Consider the following 16,918-nt stretch of genomic DNA (forward strand, 5'->3'; position numbering starts at 1 on the left):
CGGGCCTTGTTTGGATGATACACAAAAAAAGAGTCAGAGTGAACATTTAAGACTACTGGTTTCACACTACAGAAAATTCAACATTGCCCTCTTTGTACAACTAGAATGTTAAAACTTCACTCACCAAGAGGACAGGAAAAGAAACAGAATGACCACCAGTCTTTGAAAGAAATTAAATGACACTCTTGTTAAAAACTATTTATTTTTTATAAATATAATTCTCTATTCATTACACAATATGAAAGGAATCACAAAACTTTACTCATGGGAAAATAAGATTTTGCAACTTGATTTATGGAAGTTGAAGTGAAAAATTAATTACTTCCAGTGTTAGTTTTCTGTAAAACATATAAATAATCATGCCATTGAATTCTAGGAATGCAAGTGCCATTTAAAAAAAGAAATCAAATTGGTATCAATAATCACTTATGGGAGAAACAGACTATAAGAAGTTACTCCGTGGAGTTGCTTTTGCAAAGAAAGGTTAATACAAGCTCCCAAGAAGGTGCACACCTCCTATTAATAGCTTTCACAAAATAAAAATAGCACTGCTTCCTTGGCCTATAGCCCAGTGGATTTCTACCATTCTTCCTCATCAGATTTGTTGCTCATTTAACCCTTCTTCCCATCTGCAGTCTCTGTCTTGCCAGTCACAAATTTTATATATTTTAATATATTTGTTTTCATTTGGCAAATGCTAAGTATTAAAGAGTTTAACAGGAATGTCTGTGAAAAAAAAAAAAACAGTTCTAAAAAAAACCCCAAACAACCCAGACAGCTATGTTCACGGAGGAAAACGTGTGTAAGTTTTTACAGGATTTTAATAAAATCTCGGATGAGTTTTGGGGTGACTTCGCAAATGAACTCTATTTTCAGCTGGAAAGAACAGCTGTGATCTGGGAAAAACACACATGCTTATTTAAAAGTGCAAATAAACCTCTCTAAAATCAGTGCCAGCCAAATATTAACAAGAAAGTGTGCAGAAATAAGAAAACACCAATGCCACAGTCATCTCTAAAGTAGTAATAAATTCTGTCATTCATAACAATATATTGATTCTCACATAGGTCAATTTTTCATTAAAACTTGTTCCCTCTCACCAAATGCAAAAGAACGGGAGTGAAGTTAACATGGCTATTTTTGTTTAAAAACGAAAAACGATGTTTGAATTTATGGACATACCAGACCTAAAACATCTTCCTCTGCACAGCTGTTTCAGCCACTGTGATATTTTTTGCAGCCAGTGTTTGCTAGCACTCATCTACGAAGAGAGTTATTCCAGAAGACTTATTCCAGTTAACTCCTAGGCATAAGCTCTTACTCCAGACTCCACTGTCAGCACATCCACTTGACAAGCCAGGCCTGCAGCAAGGAACCTGCAGTGCTCGCCTTCCTCCTGCTTTTCTATGCTACTCTCTTCCCCTGTGGTTTATTCCACCCTTTGCTGTTCGTGCTGGTAGTTAAGCCTGCCTGTAACCATGAAACAGGCAGCAGCAAACTTATTCGTGAACACCCGCAAAAGATGGATAACCAGCCATCCCGTTGTCAAACCAGACCAGTTAAGGCACTTGTGTCTCTTCTTCGTTTGAGCTTTTGAGAAAGCTGCACCACCACAACTCCCCTCCTTTCCCGTGCAGAAGCAGAGTGATGCGCATCAGTGCAACTCAGCTCAGCTTAGTCAAATACAGTATGTAAAACGCAGCTTTTCTGGGCCATCTGCACGGTGGGGGAGGGTGTCTGCCAGAAATCACAGCCAGTCCCTGAGAATTTGGCCTTTTCCTGCTGCACAGAGCTTCTGCCAGGTTATGTTCTCCCTGGCTCTGTTTGCCTAGGGACTGCTGATGAGTAACAGGCTCTCTAGAGCTTGCTCAGTGCACTTTTATCTGTGCGATTAGCAGGGGACAACAGTTCTGATTTCTGCATGAAGATAAACATTACGCTGAAAGGCAACAGCTCCTGGGAACCCGGGAGCACAGGCTGTATAGACCTGCCCACCTTGCTTCATGTTCTATCAGACCGTAGCACCTATTTGTACCTGGATTTGCACCTTCATCGCTAGGATTCAGCGGATCCCTGTGCAGGGAAGGATTTGAAGCCAATGCCTATCACCCAGCTTTCTAACGCAAAGTCTCCTTCCTTCCCTATACTGCAGACTTTCAGGTCCCTAAGGGGTCACCAGACTCCCAGGTCCAGCTCCTGAGGATCCTGTTTTTCCCTTGTGAGGCTCCAGGGCTGTGAAGGGCGGCCAAGCCTGGCACAGCCTCAGACCAGCCCTGCTGAACGAACAGCACACAACTTACTGCTGCTGCTCGGGGTCGGGGTGCCATCTCCTGTCAGCATCGGGGCCCCCGCCGAGCCCAAGGTCCCTGGGTCACCTCAGACCCTGCCACCTCCACCCGGTCACCCACACACAGCTACTTCTCTGTGGAAACAGGGCCAGCATTCACAGGAAGAAGAGAGAAATCCCCTTGAGAGTGGCCTCCGCTCCTACGCAGAATCCTCCCTGCTAGCATCCAGTACCACATCCACGTTCCAGCTTCCTGCAGTGGGTCTGTCCCATCCTGGGGCCACCTTGGGGGAGTGGGTTTGTCTCTAGCCTCCACATGGACCGTGAGCCCAGATTCTCCCATCTTGTGCTGTCTTGATTTCCTTACCAAAAGCTGCTGGCGTGCTGTGGTAAATTACCCGTTAGAGAAGCTCACAGAGCATTTGGGGATATCATGAAAGCAGAGAGACACCCATTGTGCATGGCAGCATTCTGGGAAGGTGAAAATTAGGAAAGGGAGGGTGGGGTCTCTAGGTAGGACTAGATGTCTCCAACCCTTCCTGGGAGCAACAGCACTATACATTTCTATAACCACTTAGCGTTGTCCTGTCAACACAGAGATGCAATTTGCTAGTTCCGTGTGCCCAAGAGATACGCAGAGAAAATTCCCTCCCCTTTTAAGCCAGTGTCCTTGAGTTCAAACCCCACCACCACCATCCACAAACACTGTAACTACCTTAATGCGTGCTGTAATGATGGATATGTTGATAGTTTATAAAGCTGCCTCCCATAGAAATTTTATAAGCCACTGAATGACACTGCAAGCTTCAATTCTGAGGACAGAGAAAAGTTCATTTCAGAGAATGAGACAGAGAAAGATGGTTGAAGAAAACATTTCTTTGCTAGCTAAACCCAAACAACTCCTCTGAACACCAAGCTCTCCCCTCAATAATTACTGCACTGCAGGCAAATAACAGCTCTGTGAACTGCCATATTCCTCACCCCGTCCCCATTATTCTAACAGCCTAAAAAGCAATGCGTCTTCCTTCTCCATCCCCCATGGTATCAGCTATCCACTTAATGAAAGCAGCAAATTACTGCTTATAAACTCAGCCTCTGCTGCTGGGCAATTTGCAAAGACTCAGGACTGCAGTGAGCTCACAAATCAGCGTCAGCAGTTCGGGGCCACATGCCACAAAAGCAAATGGGTGTCTGTGCTTCCAGGAGAGCGCTGCCGTAGTCAGTGGCTGGCTGACACCGAGATGGGCTGCACATACAAGACTCCAGACCCATGCGCACAGATCATTTTACTGAGATGATGACTCTGTTCCAGCCAGACTGAGCAGGGCAAAGGATGAACATGTTATTACTGTCTTCTAGCCTGAGAATTAAAAAAAAAAATTTGGCAGGTACTTAATTTAAAAAGTCTCCTGTAGTGCCTGCGAGGTAGTTAAATGCTAATAACCACAAAGGCCTGACAGGGAAAACTGAGGCACTTCAAGGTGAGGTAATTTGTCCAAAGTCACAGTTAGAATCCCTAGCAGAGCCAGAAATGCTGCACTGGCTTCTTGGCTCCTACTTAGCTCTGAACATTGAGCTGAGCTCCTTTCTGGGCTCAAATGCCAGAGGCACTGCAGGCCACAGATCTCCCAGAAGGTTAGAGGCGTCTGTCAGAGATGAAGCTGCTGCCGGCAACGGAAAAACATGGACATTGTGTAGGAAAATCCAGGCCGTAAGGGCCACGCAGACAAGGGAGGAGGGACACTGTGAAGGCATCACCCAAGCAGAGCTTCATAATCCACATACCACACCAGCTGGCCAGAGCTGGGGCTGACACCCGAGACAGGCCATTTCCTTGGCTCATGGCCCACTCTGCTGAGCAGGGTGGTGATGCCGTGCTTACCCTTCCCCAAAACCAGGACAAACACCCGCCTGGCCTTGTTGATGAGGGGTAGGCTAAGGCTCATCCTTTGGTGAGGTTTAACAGGGCTTTCAGTCAGCACCACAGTCTGAGCCCCTTCCAAGCCATTTTCAGATCGGGGGAAGAGCGAGGCAGTGTGCCCGTCAGTGCCCACCCCCAGCAGCACCAGGTCAAAGCTGGCATTGGCCACCAGGGCCATGATCTCCTTGGCATACAGCTCTGTGCCTCTGTCCTCTTCCACACAGAGCCGCTGGTTCAGGTGCACAGGCATGGGGTGGACATTGAAGTAGGGCACCCTGACACTCTGGAGGAGGTGGTTGTGCAAGCTGAAGAAGTTGGACTCAGTGTCAGTGAGAGGGACACAGCGTTCATCTACCAGCCAGATGTGGGTGTGCTTCCATGGGAAGGCATAATGGTGTCTTGCCAGCCGCTGGAATAGGACCACCGGGCTTGAGCCACCCGAGAGGGCCAAGTGGAACTGCCCAGAGCGTGCCACAGTCCTGCTTGCTGTCTTCTCGATGTCAGAAGCCAGCTGGGAAATCAGGTCCTCAGACCATGCTGAGACCAGGGGACTGTGCCGATATTTGGACTGGATAGTCTTGTAATCACTTGGCATCAGCCTGTTGGGGTTCAGCACTTCCACTGGCTCTGCCAGTGTGAACACCACTTCCCCACTCACCATTTCAAAGTCTAAGAGGTGCTGGTTCTCCACGCCCCCAGGGTAGAGGCGCAGGGGCTGGTGGGAAATGCTGTCCAGCAGTGGTGTCCAGAACCCCCAGGAGGCCAGCAGGTTCTCGGTGGTAATGAAGAAGTCCTTCCTGCCATGGTAGATGTTGGAGATGAGGACAGAATATGCATCTCTCTCTTTCACAGGGCTGTACACGTAGTAATCAGACAATGGTTGTCCAAAAATGTGCAGGTCTGACTGACTCACTGCTTCTCTCCAACTGCCTTCTGGCATGACAGGCCTGAAAAGGTTCCTGCTCACAAGCACCGCAGGAGTGTTGAGTGCGCCGTGCCCAATGTAGAAGATGATCTGCTTGGCTTTACATTGGCTGTGCCCTGCATCCCTCAGAGTCTCGCTCTGAGTGCAGTAGGCCCGGTTCTTGAAGAGAACACGGACATAACCTACCCGTTCATCCAGAGCTTTCCCAGAAGTGAGGAGGAAAGGGACCCCTTCCCAACGCAGGCTGTCACTGTGAATCAGCACACCTGAAATGACAGTGATCTCAGCTACCATATTAAACCCAAAGAGCAAGCAGATTTGAGGAGATCTCTATCACCTGCCCATCATTCTCCTTAGCTCCCAGATCTTGGCATCCACTGCGTCTCTTGCTCCACATTCAGCCCTTTCATGTCATCACTGGACTAACTGCTCTCCAACTACCGTGCTGTGCTTCCTCCCAGGTATCCTACTTGATTAGCCTCCTTTCGTCTTGCAGAAAACCCAGTTTCTGGGCACAAATATCACTCAGACAAAATCTTTAATGTTCAGAAGACACAGCATGGCCAGAGATGGCCTTGTGGTCTACTCATCACAGAGAAGTGCCAATGCTTTACCCCTCAGATGCAGACAGCAACTCAACTTTATGAAAAGGCAAAGGAGTTTGCAGGCCACTTCTAAAAATAACACAGAGAGCTTATCAAGAATAATGGGACTTAGCTCTTATGCAATGCTTCCCATTCACTGGATCATTAGTTAACTAACATGACAACAGTATTATCTTGTTACAGCTCCCAGTTACCATGCCGGTGGATGCCTGGAGACATCCCTGTGTCAGCAGTGAGGTCCAGAGTCATGGACTTGGTATCAGCATGCAAGGACTCACATCTCCTGCTCTCCTCAGCTCTAGACTACTCCCCTCTCCAGGGCCCAGACCAAACTCTCACCTGCAAAGGTTGGTGTTGTGCTGATGTAGCCTTGTGTCTTCTGCAGTTCCTCCTGTACTTGGCTGGCATATGCCTGATACTGACCCAACACGGCACTGTTTTTCTCCAGGCCCCGCAAGGACTGGAAGGCCTGCAGCTTGCACTGCAAAACCTCTTCGGCCCTGCTCACGTTGGCTGGGAGCTCCATGGTCAGGAACATCAGGGCCTCTGTGAGGTGGTTCTGCAGCACGTCCCGAATGACTCCATACTGCTCGTAGAAGCTGGTGCGGCCTGAGGACAAAGAGGAGGTAAGATGCTACTAAACTGATGTGGTTTTCTTGCAGCCTTGCCCTCTGCACATATAACGTGTGCCAAGGAGAACAAAGAGCACAAGCCCTAATTGGTTTGCACCAAGCTCCTCTTCTCCTGGCCCAACAATTAACTTGAAGCTATCAAGCCCAGAGAAGCTGTGGATGTCCCATCACTGGACATGTTCAAGGTCTGACTGGACAAGGCTTTGAGCAACCTGACCTAGTGAAAGACGTCCCTGCCCATGGCAGGGGGGTTGAACTAGATTATCTTCAAAGGCTCCTTTCAACCCAAACCATTCTATGATTCTATGATCCTAAGCCTTTCCTCTCCCTCCAGAGGGGCTTCCAAAATGTCTCTGCTACCAAAATAAAGATAAAAGGTTCCCTCAGGACTGCTTGTCCTCCACCGAGCCAGACATAGTCCACCTTTTGGGTGCTTACAGAGCCTAAACCCAGCAGGAGTAATGCTCTTGCCTGATACTTCCCGAGTGCACAGAGCAGAAGGCAGCTTTGCTTTCTTGAACTGCTTGTGCTTTCAGAAGCTGTGGTCAGTGACTGGCAGCAATATCCAGCTCAAACCTCCCACATACAGCGTGATGCAGGGCCCCTGTATAAGCCTGGCCCTGACACTCCTGTCCCACAGGTCACAGCACCCGGGCCTGGGACCCCACACAACGTGCAGCTCTACGCAAAAGCTTTGACAGAGCAGCTGGAACGCGGGGTCAGAGCAGGGACCCCAGCAGCTCTATAGCTACACACCAGGTCCACAGAACAGCTGAAGCTGGGCCCCGGCAATGAGCACTGCTCTTCACTGCCTCTTTTCCCCTGGTTTTCATGTCCTCAGAAGGCTCTGGCTGAGCCATGCCCTTGAGAGACAAAATTTCATGCACAAAACCCTGCTTCTCTTTCCCTGCCTGACTTCTCATGCAGGTGGGAACAGGGGGAGAAGGACAATGCACTTACAAAGAAAGTGACCCAAAGAGATGCCTTTTTGTAGTCCATCAGCAGCAGGCTGCACACTGCAGACTACATCACGGCCATAGGCTTCCTCTATTGATTGATACGTTTATCTCCCTTGCTCTAATCCAAAGGCACATTCATTAACGAAATCAATGCTGCAGACTTGCTGGGAGCCAGGCTGCCAGCTGAAGCCGCACAGGGGAAAAAAGACATCAAATGAAAAATTACAAAGCTGTTCAGAGCGGGGAGGGTGCAGGGTGTAACTGGGGCTACACACAGACAGCACCGTTCTCTCTAAATCCCTCTGCAGTGCATCCCTCTCCCACAAACAGGCCCAGGTGAGGTCTGGGCTGCCAAACCAAAGGTTACTCCAAGTTTGATAAAGTTGCATTAATTGAGTTTGTGGTGGCTGAGGAAGGAAGGGAAGGAGGCAGGGAGGAGGAAGTTAGAAGAGGAGGTAAAGCGAGTGGAGAAGCAATCCTGGTGTTTGCAGAACTGAGGGCGCCTGACATCCCAAGAAGTGCTGCGGGTGGCAGTCCAGCCCAGAGTGCTTTATGCTGAGCACTGCAGAGGGGATGCTGCAGCATTGCAGGGAGGGATTGCAGCCGTGTCCTTCAGCAGCAGACCCATGCTAACAACTCTGGGCTTGGATTTTCTCTCTGCAATGCTCTTTCTTACTACAGAGAGGAAGGGAAAGTAACAGGCAGACAAACACAGACTGACCTAGGTACCTGGACTGACACCAACTAGCTGATACCAGCAACACCCAGGCAAAAGAGGCAAGAGCATCTTCCAAAGAATAGCACAAATGTATACTCAGTTACCTACCAGTGAGCTTGGTAGCTAACAGGACAGGAATACAAAAGGGCTGTTGCTACAACCACCAGATGATTGCAGCACTGAACTGAAGTGGCCTTAGATTGCATCAGTTCCAAATCCAGTGCCTTTTACCAAGATTTGGGATAGAAAGCTAGGTGCAATGCCCCCAAAGCTCTGCAGCAGAAAAAGCTGGGGGATTCTGCCCCTGCTCCCAGCTGAACTGCAATGGGAATCTTTTCTTGGAAGCAACAACACTACCTGGAAGTGAGTCAGTCCCTAGCATAGGAAGTGTAGGACAGTCCCTCTCTATTTCCAGGGAGCAACATATCATTCATCTGCTCTTTTTTGTTTCTGCACAGCACTACCTCAAGGGCTACTTTGACATAATTAATGAACCTGCCAGTTCTCCTTCTCGCTCATTCACCCTAGCTCTGCACACTCGCCTCACCAACCTTTAGCATCCACAGTCTCTTTCAAGACAATCTCCACTCTTTCCACATGATGTCGGTTCCAAATTGGATCCAGAAACTGTCGGTTCTGGTCTCGAAAAGGCAGGATATGGGCTACAGCCTGTGAAGGGAAAAATCAAAGACCCAACAAAAACTCACCAGATTTCCACAGTATCTCTGCCTCACTGCCCCATCCAGCACTGGGATGCAGCCAGCTCTGGAGTGCCAGCACACATGCCACACAGCAGAGAGCAGAGTGGGTCAGAGAAGAGAAAATCAGCAAGAGAGCTTGCAGTGATGCACAATGGGGTCTCCCATGACTGTACAGAGCAGACATTAAAGGTCTTTCTGAGGCATTTTGAGGTTTCATGTGAAAAAGGCTGAACTACAAACTGCAAGGCACTCAGTTTATACCCGTCAAGGACAAAGGGCTGAGTCAGACCATCCTGGGACTAACGTACAGTTTCAAAGTGCTGAAATACATCAGATCAGATGCTTACACCACTAAAACCATCTGCTCTTTTGGGGAGGAAAAAAAAAAGAAAAAAAAAGAGAAGAAATCCCCTGTCTTGGTAGAGATGCTCTCCTTGCAGCTGGACATGCAACCTTCTGACTAAAATCTGGCCACAGTACCATGGATGGGACAGGCTACTTTCAAAATGTGGCATCACATTCCTCTAAAACAAGGATGGCATGTCCTTGAACACATTCCCTCTGGGACAATGCAGCTCCACATCCTGAGCTGTCCCTGCAGCAGCCAGTCCTCCATGCCCTGAGCGGAGCACAGGGCAGGAAGAAACCTTCTCCTAAGCATCCCGCAAAACTAACATCCTATCAGCTCCATATCATATCAAATTAAAAACTGCTTCTAGAAGCCACGGCTAAGCAGAGAGGCCTGTGTGTAATGAGATGGGAGAACTGTGAGAGGGAAAGGGCGTTGCTTATTCGGCGAAATAAAAGCCCTGACCTTGGTGAGAAGACCAGATGAATTCTGCATCTCTCCTTCATGCACACACAGAGTTCACCCCTACACCCTGGCTTCCCTCTGGAAAGGGGACCCTCATCACTCTAACGGGAGAAAGCCCTGCTTTGGTCTGCACATTTCCCCTGCTCTATAAGAGGATGGACAGCAGCACAGTACAGGACAAGAACACCAGTACAGGACTCCCTAAGCAAATGGAGGCCCGGGACCACACTCAGTGGCTCTGCCCAAATTTGGGAGGGGAATAACACTCTCATTAGATGCAGAGCTGACAGCCACCCAGCCACTAAGTCCCTCAACCTGGCAAAGGGGCTGCGCATTGCAAGCTGCTCACCTGTTTGCCAAGGTAGTGGTCCACTCGGTACATCTCCTCTTCCCTGAAGAAGCTTCTCAGCTCTGCAGCCAGCTGCTGGGCTGACTCCAGGTCATGGCCAAAAGGTTTCTCCAGCACCACACGCAGCCAGGCTCCTGGAGGCGGTCTGCAGCTGCTGTTGATGTGACGGGCAATCTCTGTGTAGGCAAACGGTGGTACTGAGAAGTAGAAGATCCTTCCAGCCTCCTTCAGCCCCTCCTGGCGAAGCAGCGTCTCAATCTCTCTGTTCAGCACAGTGTAGTTTTCGGCAGTCTTCAGCTGGTGGTATTGGCTCAGCTTCAGGAACTGGTCCTTGAGCACAGCACACCTGTTGGGAGACTCATCTGGGGGACAGGCCAGCTTCTTCAGCACATCAAACATCAGCCTCTGCCCTGGCTCCAGAGCTGTAAGTGCAGCCCCGTGGAAAGTGAAGCTGTGGCCACTGCTCACTTGGTCCATGTAGAGTTGGAACAGACCCTGCCACAAATACTTCTTGGCCAAATCACCTGTGGCTCCCAGCAAGACCACTGAGATGTGGCCCTGGGACACTTCAGCCAGTGATGGCAAGGCTCCCATGAACAACACTGTACACAGGACTCTTCTCAGCATCTTGGGAGAGAAGAGGTAGACCCAGGAACACTAGAGGACAGGATTAAAAGAGAAAATCTGTCAATCCATGTTGTAACACTGCAAAACACAACGCGAGCTATCTGCTTTCCCATGGCTGAAGAGCCAGGGACTTCTGCTGAGATCCTCCACCCAACAGTCTCTCCTCCCCTTGATGATTTGAATCATGGTAGTAACTGGGGCTCTTGAAAAGACTACCTACAGCCTCCTTATGCAAACCAAGAAGTGGAAGACAGCGTGTGCCTAAGGTCTTTCAGTAGCATAAGCATGAGTTAATGAGGGGGTGTCAATGCCTTTAGACTGTGAGAGTGAAATCCATTTTAATACAAATTTCAGAGCTGGCTACAAACAAACACATGTGTCTGCATATTAAGTACTGCTTTCAACAACCTCCTGTTTGGGACTTTGCTCAAATGGTATTATGCTGCCTTGGCATTGCTTCATGTCAATATTGTCACAGCAGCTCAGAGACAAGCACGGCCACTGGCAGTTCCAGCACACAGGCTCTTCTTTAATGCACTGCACTTTAATGACTCATGTGCACCACCGCTCTCATGAACAGAGCTGAATTAGGTTCTAATGAGCTACTGGGAGACAAATGGTCTGATAAAACAACACAGGGGAAGAAGTTTAGTCCTTAAAACTGAGTCTAGACAGGAGCCAGTCTACACGCTGCCTCACGATGGTTGTGTATGGGACCAGGAGACAATGTGGGGTTTGTGTTCCGCCTGCTGCAACTTTCCCTCACTGAAGAGTGCATGTCAGCACCCGTTCCGGCCTTCTCCCCTCAGTACCCATTCAAACCACTGCAGCCAGCAACAGCTGGTTTCCCTGACCAAAAAGCCCCTTTGCTCATTCTTATTTATTCTTGTTTCTCTAATCCAAAATAAAGTTGTTTTTAAGAGAAATGACACATTTAGTTCTTACAACTAGAAACTTGGCAATGACTTTACATCTCAAGAGAGAGAATCCGGAACAAGTGAATAAACCACTGTGCTGTTCTCGTTACATCAAGTATTATTTCAGAAGCTCTTACCCTGGCTATCTCATTCTCTTAATTTAATTTTCTGAAGTTGTGTTTAGTTGGAGCATAGCCTTCACAGCACACAAGATAATTAACTTCTTTAAAAACTTTTGGTTCTGGTCAATAAATTTATACCATTCTATTTTACCTGTGTAGGAAACCCAGCCATTTTTTGACAGCAAGAGGAAAAAGTACATGGCTTTTTTATACTGGTGCAGTTGCAGTCTCGCTAGACTTTGCACTGGCATGATTACACCATTGTAAAATGGCAGTTTTGTGACCATAAAACTGAGAAATGGATCTTGGGTATGAGAATGAACCTGATCATCTTAACCTTCTTCTGCAGGCAGAGACAAGACAGAAAAGTGTCTCATCAGATTCATACATTCACAGTCAGCTAGAAAACATATCACTGGCTCCATTGCTCCAGTTGCAGCTGTACATATGCCCTAGGACCAGAAGCTGTCAGCTTTTACCTGCCCAGACTTACTCAGGATTGTTTTTCCTAGCCTGGAGCAAAAGGCCTGGTCCTCGCTCCTCTTGAATGGCAGAGGCATGAAACATGGATGTTGTCCTAGCTCTTGACTGGTTCTCCCCCTGGAAAGCTCCCAGAAAAGTCACTATTCCACCACTAAATCAACACAGGATCTAAGTCAGCTAAAGGATGAGGATAACTAAATCAAAACAAGGAACTTCCGAATATCTCTCCCTATCTGCAGCTTGAACTGGTCTTTAAAAATGTTGTGTTTCTCTCCCCAGCAGACTCACCCGAGTCATACAGGAGCTTGACAGAGATTGCAGTGGCAAAAGCAGCTGGAAACTTGTCTTCTTCACAGCCTCTCCAGAGCGCAGATCTCTCTTCTCCTGTGACTGAGTGTACGGCAGACTCTCTGATCAATGGTCAGGTAAGCAAGTAAGATAAGGCAGGTTGTTCCCTTTCTGGTAAATGGGAGGAAAGACCCAATTACAGCAGAGAAAAAATGAACATGCCTGTGCCAGCAACGTCCCAGCACATTCCAGCTCTCAGCCCATACACGTTGGCTGTGCTAAACCCTTTGGCTGCCATTTGTGACCAGGCAAAACGCAGGCGTATGTGGCAACTCCTGCTCCCAGAGTGTCTTCCTAACTCCTCTGCTTTGCATGTTAGCTCAGGTTGACGCAGAAGGTCTCCATCAGAGACCCCAGTGAGCCTCCCCAGGAGCAGTCCCCCACTCCAACTCTCAGAATAAAGGGCTTCCCAAGACTACAACCCCGATGCAGTGAGAAGGGGGCAGTTTTAGTGAGCCCCTCCAGGACAGCAGGATGGCACTTGTGTGATGCTGCTGTGCCTTCTGGCCACCCGGGCTTCCTTCTCAAAGGTCTGTTTGCATAGAGACTCCTTGGCTTTTCCTTCCCCGTTTCCTGCATGGAAATCACACAGCAGCCGAGCATCAGTTGGCTGACCACGACTGCAGCCCGCTCTCCTCTGCCACTGTGCAAGGAGACAGCCTCAATGCTCCCCACAGGGCACATCGCTCCCTCAAGAGATGGTCCAGTATCCATTGCTCTTCTCCGGGGAGCTTCAACAAGGTATACCGCAGTCTGTCAGTCTAACTCGTCTCATCTCTCCCCAGCCTTCTGTTGTGACTGCCTCCCTTCCCTCCCTTCTTGCTGTGCTATTTAAGCTCCACGTTCCCACTTAAGGAATCCAGCAAATAGCGCTGGCAATCACAGAGGGGCAGAAGGGTGGCTCCTAAGATTTTCCTGCAGTATAAATAATTATCAGTTTAAGCAGAGGTTGGGTTTTCCTTCCCCCACTATGGGGTTATAATGCAGATGACAAAGTTTCTCAGGGCAATAAAGTAATATTTACATTTGCTTGAGCAACATTTATTCCAGGAACCCAGAGAAGTTTGACATACTGCCCGTTGCACCTTAGCAGGCTGCAGTTACTGCGATACTGTACAGAGACCGCAGCTGAAGAGCAGGTACCTACTATGGAATGGGAAGAGTTTGGGTGGGTTATTCTTTTCCACATACCCAAGGAAATGAGTGAATTAGCCAAGCAGTTTCCTGGCAGATTCAGCTACACAGTCACATGTATTTCCAAGCTAGCTGAAAACCAGTTTCACAACACTCCCAATTGCAAAATATTGTGCTACACTGCCCAGAATAAGCACAGTAAACCCAGGGGATGTTTGTTTACTGCTTTCATATCAGATAATCACCACTGTTCACATTAAAAAATAAAACTCTCAAAATTCCCCACCCAGCCAGAACAAAGTTACTCAGTCAGGCCTCAGGAAAAGACTCCTGGGCCTGGTCCATATAAAACACTGTAAGAGCTTAATCCAGCAGTAAGTTTAAAACTGTGCATTCCCTTGCACAGTCACTGGAGTTCCAGTTTGACAGGAGCTCATTTCAGGTCTTGTAAGTTCCCCTGCTGTATGGAAAAAATGAAAAAGATCTTTTTTGTTACTGTTGCATCCCCACTGAAAAATAATTAAAACAGATGCACGGCCAAACGCAGCATGGCCTGGGGTTCCTACAAGGCTATGCACATGTAGAATCATAGAATCAGTAGGTCGGAAAAGACCTTTAAGATCATCAAGTCCAACCGTTAACACATGAACACATGACGGAAAGAGTTACTGAGATTCTCTGAGAATCAGGAAAAACATATTGGTCTTCTGCATATGCAAATATTAGAGCAGGAATGACCCCACCATCAGCTCCTGGAAAGGTCAGAGGCTTAATGGGGAGACTCACATTGAAAGCAAGCTGAGAGATGCATGAATCAGTGTTTGGCCTTTCTTGTTCACCATCCAATGCAGCACTGATACACAGCCTCACTCCTAAAAGACAGCAAGCTCTGGCCCCGGCGCAGTGACAGTAGCTCACTTTCCGAAGCCTTGGAAAAGCAGGAGGACAGGGTTACAGCGAGAAAAATGACTACAGCGCGTAGGCACCACCTCAGCCACACAGACACCAAAACCAAGCGATGAAATCTCTCCGGTGTGTGTACCTTGCTGTCACGGCCAGCCTGCGCCAGGAGAGACCCCAATCTCATCATCCGCCTTCCCCAGCCTCCTCCGCTGCCGAGTTCCTCCCGGTTTCCCGAGCACTGGGGATGCAGAGAGGACTCGGTGAACGTCCCTCACCACGGACACAGGTAAGCGGCACCAGCACGCGTGAGGGGCGAGAGGCCGCGCCAGGAGCACCGCGGGGGGCGGGAAAGCGGTTTGGCTCAAGGCGGGGCGGCACGGCAACGGGCGCTGCGGCGGAGGGAGCGGGGCCGGCGCCGGGGCCGGGGCCGGGGCCGGCTCTGCAGCGGCCACGCGCCGCGCTCCCGACAAACGCCTCTGCCCTTCGCTTCTCCGCGCACCGCGGGAACCGCCGGCCGGCCGCCCCGGGCTGCTCCGCGCTGCCCTGCCGGGGGACGGGGCGGTGGGGTAGCGGGCAGAGGGGGCAGAGGGGGCAGAGGGGGCAGCCTCCCTCCCCCCCCCCGGCCCGCCGGCTGCGGCCCGGCCCGGCCGCCCACCCCGGCCGTGCAGCGGGGAGGCCGCTGCAGGGTGCCGCACGGCGATGCAGGGCACGGCAGTGCCCCGCACGGGAGTTCCGGGCTGCCACACGCGGCCGCGGCGGGGGAAGCCGCGCAAAGAGCCGCCTCCATCTTCCGGCCCCGCCGCCGCCGCCCCCCACTCACCTCCCTCCCACCCCGGGCCCGCGAGTGGGGCGCGGCGGCGGCGGCGGCGGCTGCGGGCGGGCCCGACACAGCGCCCCGCCCGCCCGGGCGCTCCTCCCACCGCCGAGAGAGTTTGGGGTTGGCGTCGGCTCTGGCCGGGCAGCGGCGGTCGGGAGGGGGGAAAATCGCAGGGCTAAGGGCATTCTGGGGGCGCAGGCCCCCCCCTGGTGTGGGAGAGCCTTGCCCAGCCCCAGCTGAGCACCCTCGCTGTGACTGCGCCCTGGGCACTGCGGCTCGCACCCTTTCGACAGCTGCGGGTTGCATCAGGCATGTCCGCATGGATGGGTGCGTGGTGGGTTCTCTTGTACTGCATTTCGGCTGGAGAGGTTCATAATGCACCATTAGACCAAACCCTTTACTGAGGCCAAGAGTTTCAGTAACCAAAAGAAAAAGTGTCTATTTTCCCCAGTTGCATTGGCTGGTCTAATTTTTTTGTATGTGTATATATATATGTGTGTGTGTGTGTGTAGGTATATATTTGCCTACAGACCTTGCATTGCTTTGTGTCCTGAAATTATTGTGACTCTAGCATACTGCCTTCAAACTACACATGTGCATCCACGACTCCACTCCTATGTTTCTCAACAAAGGAAGTGCCTTGTGAACCTCCTGGAGCGCATTTCAGTTCAGCTGGACAGTGCTTTCAGACACAGCAAGGTTTGGGAAGGCAAGTGGAGGGATGAGAAGTAGACAGAAGAGAAGCAAAACTCTACAAATGCCCCCTCCGCCCAAGAATGCGCACAGCACAGCACTCTCATAAAATGTCCTGGTACAATGTAAAACTTTCACTGCAGCTCAGCTGCTGTCTTCAAATTCACTGGGGTGAACGATGTCATAGGTATCATTTCCATAGTCGGCTCCGCTAAGTACATTAATATATGGAAATCTTTACAGTTGCTGGCTCTAAGATCTAAGCAGGCTGTAGTCAGACTCAGGGTCTCTGCTAGCATTGGGCTCACTGCTACATCAGGGCTCTAATTATGGATTCCACCAACTCTCCATAATGCAACACATAAAATTAATATGAATATTAAAAATTCCTTTGTTAAGAGCCCTGACCAGCCACACTTCACAGATACCACTCTAGACTTCAGAAAATGCTGTGTTTTTGCAAACCATGACTTGTACGGCAATAGCAAGGAGTTGTAAAGCAGACTTACACAGTTAAATAGCTATAACTGTATCCCATAAGAAATGGCATTACATTATACGGCAAGACTAAACACCATTCCTATTGTCTTTTTCACTCAAAGGTCTCAACTTATTTTACACAGGTAGATACACTTTACCACAACTACTTTACAGATGGGGAAACCGAGTCACATTGGCAGAACTGAGAACAGAATTGGGGTACCTTGCTTCTCAGGCCAGTAATCTAGCAATGAAATTACATATAAGACCAGCCTTGCATTATATTTGTGATAAAACTTTGGATTATATTTACAGTATAATTTCTTGATGCTGTAACCTTCTTCACCAATCTGCTCTGGAGGTTATTCCATCAGCACGTGTGCCTGGTCTCAAAAAGACCCTCTGTGGTATTGCAAAGGTGTCAGAGTGACACAGAGTGTTAGCACCTAGGTTTGTCTGCAAGATACGGGTCCAAATTAGGGA

General features: G+C 49.5%; 1 protein-coding gene across 2 annotated transcripts; it reads right to left on the minus strand.

Annotated features, from left to right (window-relative positions):
* Window positions 1-208: 208 nt before the first annotated feature.
* Window positions 209-15,332, minus strand: H6PD (hexose-6-phosphate dehydrogenase/glucose 1-dehydrogenase). Of its 2 annotated transcripts, XM_072883992.1 has the most exons (8): window positions 15,266-15,332; window positions 14,585-14,683; window positions 14,329-14,470; window positions 12,349-12,519; window positions 9,912-10,568; window positions 8,599-8,716; window positions 6,078-6,347; window positions 209-5,399 (listed from the first exon to the last, which is right to left on the minus strand). In XM_072883992.1, the coding sequence occupies exons 4-8, from the start codon at window positions 12,355-12,357 to the stop codon at window positions 4,042-4,044; spliced, it is 2,412 nt and encodes an 803-aa protein (XP_072740093.1). In that variant the 5' UTR covers window positions 12,358-12,519; window positions 14,329-14,470; window positions 14,585-14,683; window positions 15,266-15,332; the 3' UTR covers window positions 209-4,041. The 2 variants fall into 2 exon arrangements, with proteins under 2 accessions (XP_072740093.1, XP_072740094.1); XM_072883993.1 differs by lacking the exon at window positions 14,329-14,470.
* Window positions 15,333-16,918: the final 1,586 nt, after the last annotated feature.

Source organism: Ciconia boyciana, chromosome 19 (assembly GCF_034638445.1).
Source record: "Ciconia boyciana chromosome 19, ASM3463844v1, whole genome shotgun sequence".
Classification (NCBI taxonomy): domain Eukaryota; kingdom Metazoa; phylum Chordata; class Aves; order Ciconiiformes; family Ciconiidae; genus Ciconia; species Ciconia boyciana.

Bases quoted from the DNA above. Each gene is read 5' to 3' on its own strand.
- H6PD (XM_072883993.1), bottom strand. The intron at 6,348-8,598 runs GTTGGTGAGGCG...CTTTGTCCTCAG, and splicing joins AGAGACTGTGGATGCTAAAG to GCCGCACCAGCTTCTACGAG. The intron at 5,400-6,077 runs GTGAGAGTTTGG...CTGTCATTTCAG, and splicing joins CACAACACCAACCTTTGCAG to GTGTGCTGATTCACAGTGAC.